Source organism: Varanus komodoensis, unplaced genomic scaffold, assembly GCF_004798865.1.
Source record: "Varanus komodoensis strain SLA01 unplaced genomic scaffold, ASM479886v1 scaffold25, whole genome shotgun sequence".
NCBI classification, from domain to species: domain Eukaryota; kingdom Metazoa; phylum Chordata; class Lepidosauria; order Squamata; family Varanidae; genus Varanus; species Varanus komodoensis.
In genome coordinates, this window is record NW_025335661.1 from 14,608,164 (window position 1) to 14,615,289 (window position 7,126).

At 46.8% G+C, this 7,126-nt stretch overlaps 1 protein-coding gene across 1 annotated transcript; it reads left to right on the top strand.

Annotated features, from left to right (window-relative positions):
* The first annotated feature begins 4,414 nt into the window (after positions 1-4,414).
* Positions 4,415-6,238, top strand: RAP2B (RAP2B, member of RAS oncogene family). Its single transcript, XM_044433009.1, has one exon. The coding sequence runs from the start codon at positions 4,712-4,714 to the stop codon at positions 5,261-5,263; it is 552 nt and encodes a 183-aa protein (XP_044288944.1). The 5' UTR covers positions 4,415-4,711; the 3' UTR covers positions 5,264-6,238.
* The last annotated feature ends 888 nt before the right edge of the window (positions 6,239-7,126 follow it).

A 7,126-nucleotide genomic window follows, 5' to 3' on the forward strand; every position in this document is an offset into this window, starting at 1 on the left:
AAAGCTAACTACAAACAGCCAGGATGATGGTGGTGGTGATGCTGCTGCTGCTAAGGAAAAAAGAACAGAATACAACCTCTAATATTTACAACCAATGTGGAATGGTGGTTTGAGTGCTGGACTGGGGATCTGGGCTTTAGTTCCCACTTGGCCATGAAACTCTCTGGGTAACTTTGGACCAGCCACTAACTCCCAGCCAAACCTCACAGGGTTGCTGATGGGAGGATAAAATGGAACTATCCAAGTCAAAGAAGGAAAAACAGGGAAGTGCTATCTCCATCTTAACTTGCTTATAAGATTCACTGGGGCATGTGGCCACTGTGACGGAGAATACTAGGCTAGACAGCAACTTGAGGCTGGCCCACCACAACCACAACAGGCTGGCATTCCTTGTGGGCATTTCATAGCCCACACGGAATGCCAATCAAACTCAGCCAAGGTGAAGCAGATTTGTTTTTCATTCATGCATTTTAATGACATTTCTATGCTACCTTAAAATGCATATATAAAATATGAACTATTTTAAATTTATATTTTTGAAATATATGCTACTTTAAATAATAAAAGATCAAGATCTGAATAAAACTCTCATCTTATGCTGCCAGATGCTTAAGAGAAAAAGGTCTTAAAATAATGCTGTTGGCATCAAGTAGGCCTCACTGTGGAGATCAATCCATAACTGCAGGGCCAACACCAAGAAGGTCCTCTCCCTTATTGCTGCCTTCCAAGCCTTCCTTGGATGAGGCATCTGGAGGAGACCCTTAGAAGATAAGAGTGAAAGTTCGTGCTGAGAGAGGTGTTCCATCAGGTGTTCCATCAGGTACTGTAGCCCCAACCTGTGTAAGATTTTATAGGTGAAAACCAGCTCCTTGAATCAGGTTTGGAAACACAGAGGCAGTCACTGCAAGTGGTAATATTTGTTTTCAGATTTCTGCTATCACAAGCTGCAAATGTCTTCAAAGGGAACCCCACATAAAGCACATTGCACAAATCTAGCTTGGAGGTTACCAGAGCATAGACAACTGAAGCCAGGTCATCCCTGTCCAGACAGGAGTGTAGTTGGCCCACCAACCAAAGCTGGTAGATGGTACTCCATGCCATGGAGCCCACCTGAACCTCAAATGAGAAAGACGGCCCCAGAAGAACCCACAGCTATGAATTCACTCTTTCAGAGGGAGTGTAACCCCACCCAGAACAGGATGAGCATCTGCCATATAGTCAGAAGAACTACCCACTAATGGAATCTCAAGTCTTGTCTGGATTGAGTTTCAACTTATTAGCCCTCTTGTCTGGATTGAGTTTCAACTTATTAGCCCTCATCCAGTCCATTGTTGCAACCAGGCATTAATTTAGTAATTTAGTAATTTGATTTTGTGAATGGAGCCACTGGTTATTCCCTATTCCTGCTTCTGCCAGTCATCTTCTCAGTGGCCGCTCCCCACCTCTGGAATAAACTCCCAAGGGAAATTTTCCTGGCATTGTCACTATTTTCATTTCAGTGCAAGGTGAAAATATACCTTTTTAATATCCATTTTAACTGATCCCAACTCCCTTCTACCTATTTAATGTTACTGTATTATGATTATATTTGATCTTTTAAAAATTAAGGCCTTTAAAATTTTAAATTGTTTTATATTTAAAATGTATTTGTGATTTTGTAAGCCACTTAGGACTCTTTAAAAGTAATTCGCAGCATATAAATGGAAATATAAATAAATAAATAAATCTTTGCCATCCTTACATCACCTGATATGGGAACTTTTAAGTGAAGTAAAAAAAAAAAGTATTTTTTTATGATAAAGCCCTCCACAAAGTGGCATCAGAATGGCAAACTATTCCTGAGGATCTCCTTTTTAGAATCTGGAAGGGCCCAGAAGGTCATCAAGTCCAACCCCCTGCTCAATGCAGGACACCAACTTAAATCATCTTCTCTGATGGATCTTGGATCGTAACCATATCTCTGCTCATCCAACCTTTAAAAGGTACTCCCAGGCAAAATAGCAGATCAAAGGTTAGGCATAGGAGAAGTATATGCTCAAGACTCAGGCACTAGTGCCAAATCCAACCTCCTGGGGCAAATTCTGATTTCTCAGTAGGCGATGCTCTCTGGCCTCACCCTCTTTCTTCCAGCCACCAATCATTTGCTGGTTTCTCAGCTTCTCTTTCCAATTCCAAAAAGTCAAAATGCCTCCTAAGGCTTGGCAATTAGGAACTTAAAGCTACAATATGCTGAGATGTTCTGCCTTTTGAACCATATGCTTTCACCCTATCCCTTTTGCCTTTGGCCTTGCCCACTGCTGGAATGCAGCCCTAGAGAGCCTTCCTGAAATTGAATCTGGATCTGAAAAACTGTTACCCCTCTTGGGTGTTGTAGTTTCAGCAAACAGATACGCTGTAAGAATTTTCTTTGTGTATCCTGGATTCCCAAATGCAACTTTCATTGACCCTATGTTTTATAGACTCTAGGGACAGTGCTACCAAGTGACTTCTTCCTGGCAGCATTCCCAGGTAGCTCAAGTTCAGCCATTAAAGGCTTTGTCCTGCGCTGCATGTTTCTGACTTTTCTCCCCAATACAGTTTTGCCACCGAAGTATTGAGCAATGCAATTCTATCAACAGGATTCTTAAACATGAATTCATCTTCCCAAATGTTGCCAGTGCCAGTCCAAGACATTGTGCTGCCTGGGGCAAAGGAAAAGATGTCTCCACTTCCCTTTTCGACAAACAGAAGTCATCCATACTGAAAGATGATTCTTTCTCCAACATTAGCAAAATAACTACATCTGAGGATAGCAGGCTAGCTTGGGGGTAAAGAATAGGTCAAGCTGTGTCTTTGAACATTTCTTCATCTCTGAGCTGACTTCCATAGTCTGCCTAGTAATAGAGGCAACTCTGACTTTCCTGCTATCACTTCTGTTCATTTTTCAGGCTGTTAAACCTAAACTATATTATATACTATTACCTGAGAGACATGAATCAGATTAAGGGACACCTGGTTTCCTACCTTACGGATGACAGAATGCTTTTTTGCAGAGCTGGCAGAGGATGGATTTGAAAACATCCCCTATTTAAAGATGTGTCCATTTCTTCTGCCTCTGCTCTTTTTGAAAGTAAGGAACCATCAGGAAGGCCTGGGCCTTAAACTTGCCCATCAACAGTACCTGCATGGCAGACTGAGCAAGGCACACATCTTGCTTATACGTTTTCCTCCACTGTTTGTACTTTTCCTCAGTGAGATGTCCTGTATTTCTATTTTAATGCAGTAATTGTTCTAATGTCCTATACATATATTATAGAAATATGTCTCTATATGAATATGTATCTGCAAAGATTAGGCAAATTGGTCAACTACTTTTGTTCTTGTGTTGGTGATGCATACCATTTTTCTGTTTGTTTTGGCAATGTGTGAGTGCCATCGATAACTTAGGCTGTTCATGCGTGATGGTGTTCATGCACCATGATTCATTCCCAGAGAGAGAGAGCGAGAGAGCAAGCGCTAGCTTCATGCTACTTTTCTTTTTTCCTTTTCCTTACAGCAGGGGTGGACAATTTGTGGCCCTCTATATGCTCTTGGCTTGCAGCTCCCAGCATCCCTAGCCAGCACAACCAATGGCGAGGGCTGATGGGAGTTGTAGGCGACGGCAGCTAGATGGTTAGTTACCCACCTCCCGGTCTTGCAGAAAAGGATTCCTTTTTAGCGAGCGGCGTTTAGCGTGGTATATTCCCCTACCACGAACACAGCCTGCTTCCTGCAGTTCCGTTCTGCCAGGAACACTCAACTGCTCCGCTCACTCCCTTTTCCAAACTGTCCGCAAAAACTTCACAGGGGGAGGAGGAGGAGGAGGAAGAGAACAAGGAAAGAAGGGAAAACAGGGGAAGCAGAGCAGCTGCTGCACGGCCAATCCTCTTCCTCCATACCCCATCCACGAGGAAGTCTGCCCGCCCGGCCAATGAGCCCCGGCCGGTTGACGAGCACCCTACGGCAGCCAATCCCGAGAAACAAAGAGGAGCGAGGGGGAGACCAGGGGGCGTGAATATGTGTGTGCGCGCGTGTGTGTTCCTCGCTCGCTCCCTCCTTCCCGTTCAGGTGGTGGAAGGGGAGCGCCCTCGCGCCCGATGGGTCGAGAGGCGAGAGAAAGAGGGTGAGCAGCGAGCGCGTTGCGGGGCCGGCCGCAAGCGGAGAAGGCATGGACCGCGCGGGCGCGGAGGAGGAGCAGCAGCAGCAGCAGCCGCCGCGCGGGGCTCGTGCGGCGCGCGCCTGGCTGAGGAGCTCTTCTGGCTGCCGGGACGCAATTGGAACTAGCGCGCGCCGCCTCCGCGCCACCCCGACCAGCAGCCGCCGCCGCCGCCGCCGCCGCTTCCCTTCCTCCTCCCGCTCCTCCTCTCCTTCTCCTTCTTCTCCCTCGAGCTGCTGAGGCGCAGGGGAAGGCGCGCGGCTTGCCCTCTTCACCCGGTTGCCGCCTTCTTTCCGCCCTCCGCCGCCGCCTCTTGAGTGCCTTCCTCGGCTCCAGCGAAGAAAGGAAGCCGCCTTTCCGTCGGGCGGGGGCGGGGGCGGCGGCTGCTCGCTCCGCCGTCCCTCCTGCTTCTTCTGCCGCTTCTTCTTTTTTTGATCTTCCTTTCTGCGGGTGGGAGGGGAGAAGAGCCGGAGCTCCTACGAGGGAAGGCAGACGCGCGCAGCCCGCCCGCCCGCCCTGGGTGTGCGCAAAGGAGCCATGCGAGAATACAAAGTGGTCGTGCTGGGCTCGGGCGGGGTGGGCAAATCCGCGCTCACCGTGCAGTTCGTGACGGGCTCCTTCATCGAGAAGTACGACCCCACCATCGAGGACTTCTACCGCAAGGAGATCGAGGTGGACTCCTCGCCCTCGGTGCTGGAGATCCTGGACACGGCCGGCACCGAGCAGTTCGCCTCCATGCGGGACTTGTACATCAAGAACGGGCAGGGCTTCATCCTGGTCTACAGCCTGGTCAACCAGCAGAGCTTTCAGGACATCAAGCCCATGCGGGACCAGATCATCCGGGTCAAGAGGTACGAGAAGGTGCCCATGATCCTGGTGGGCAACAAGGTGGACCTCGAAGGCGAGCGGGAGGTCTCGTTCGGGGAAGGCAAAGCGCTGGCGGAGGAGTGGAGCTGCCCCTTTATGGAAACTTCAGCCAAAAACAAAGCCTCGGTGGACGAACTCTTTGCCGAGATCGTCCGGCAAATGAACTACGCCTCCCAGCCGAACGGGGACGACCAGTGCTGCTCTTCCTGCGTGATCCTCTGAAAGGAGGAGGGCCGGGGCGGGGAGAGAGACCGCGCGATCGAGGTCGCTTGCATTGCGTTTTCCTTTTTTTTTCTTTTTACAAAACAAAAAGAATCTTGAAGTAAAGGTTTACAGCCACAGCACCATACACAAAGGCGGCGCCGGCAGCAGCAGCAGCAGCAGCGTTATCATCCTGTGAATCTCGAGCTTTTGAAACATTTTGTGCGTGAGTGCGCGTGTGTGTGCGTGAGTGCGAGAAAGTGAGCGCGCGCGCGGGTTACACCCGGATTCCTGCCAGGTTACGGCTTACGCGAGTGCTGCTGCGGGTAGTTCTCGGTGTCCTGGGTCTGCATTGTCTCTCGTTCCATCTGACCAAAAGAAAACAAACCCCCTCAAAAATCTCGTTGGAAATGTGGCGCTTTCCGCATGTACATGCCATCGATTTTGAGTGTTGCTTATTTCTTGTAGTCCCTCTTTGCAGTGGGCTCTGTATTGGCAACTGATATAACCCGTAGGAGAAGTTGGTGTGTGTGTGCTCTCTTTGCAGCAGAGAGAGAGAGGAGGGGTTAGCAATTGCTGCATAACTGGAAGATTAAAACAAAAGACAAATGTGAACCTCTACAAGAAATGAAGGGAAACAGCAGAGGAAGAATGTACATGTGGAGGCAGTTAAGATCCTCCTTATTTGCCAGTCTGAACTTAGCCAGTGACTAGGGAACTCTTGAGTCTGAGGATTTCTATGCAAAGTTGGAATATTTGTTAACAAGCCTATCCCACCTGAAGAAGTATTGCACGTGTTCTGCCTGGGACTTTAATAACACTGATGCCAATACGGTGTGCAAGGTGCCAGAAAAGTGTCTGCTGATTACTTGTGAAATCTTCTATTTTGTTTACCTGCTGTACCTAAAGGGAGAGAATGGAGAGCATTTATTTGTGTGCGTTGTTGTTTTTTTAAAAAAAATCAGCTGTGAAAACATTACAGATCTGCACAATTTTTAAGTTGTGTGTCTTTTTCGGGCAGGGTTGATGTGGGTGGAGAGGAGTGGTTTGGGAGCCAGGGAGGGAGGGAGCCAGGGAGGGAGGGGCGAGGTGATGGTTTGTCTAATTCAATTGGAGGATGGTGGGAGTTGGTTTAACTGATTTTCTCACTAGCTCTATCAATTACAAAGACTTCCTAAAATGTCATGCTGGAATAACAGCAATCTTGTGTCTGTAGAGTGCCTTCAAAACAGCTGTTGCAACTCATGCCAACCTGTGGAAGTTCCAAGAATCCCATTATCTACTAATCCCCCCCCCCAAAAAAACAGAACAGTTTCAGTAATCATAAGGAACAAGCCAAAACAAAAGAGTCTATTATTTACAGAATTCATATCTTCTTTTTCATTTGAGGCTTCTTAATTTTGTTCCTGCTGCTTTCAACGTTGTTTTGGTTCAAGTTCACAGGTATTACTATGTTTGTGTTCTTTTATAGGATGTACCTTCAACTAGCAATGAAAAAATATAATGTGATGTATCTTGAACTGCAATTTTAAATGCTGGACATTCATTTAAAATATTTTAATACAATTGCCATTTTTAAAGAAAGAAAAGCTCTGTTTTTTATGTACTGTGATTGAATGTGCAATCATAGCATATGATAAGTTGTAGAGATCAAATAATTACTGGAACCATGAAGATTAAGGAGGAATTGTTGACCTGTGCAACCTGGTGAGTAAAAAATCAGTACGGTTAATATTGGTAGTTGGTACACGATGTTATTCAAATCTTGATTTTGCTAAATTATACTCATTTGTACACCTACATATCCACGTTTTAAATGGCTTGTTGAATTAGATACTCATGTATATGCAACTCCATTTTCAGCATGTTTTCTGGAAGTCCCGC

Coding starts and splice junctions, on each gene's coding strand:
- RAP2B (XM_044433009.1), top strand. CDS start 4,712: ATGCGAGAATACAAAGTGGTCGTGCTGGGCTCGGGCGGGGTGGGCAAA.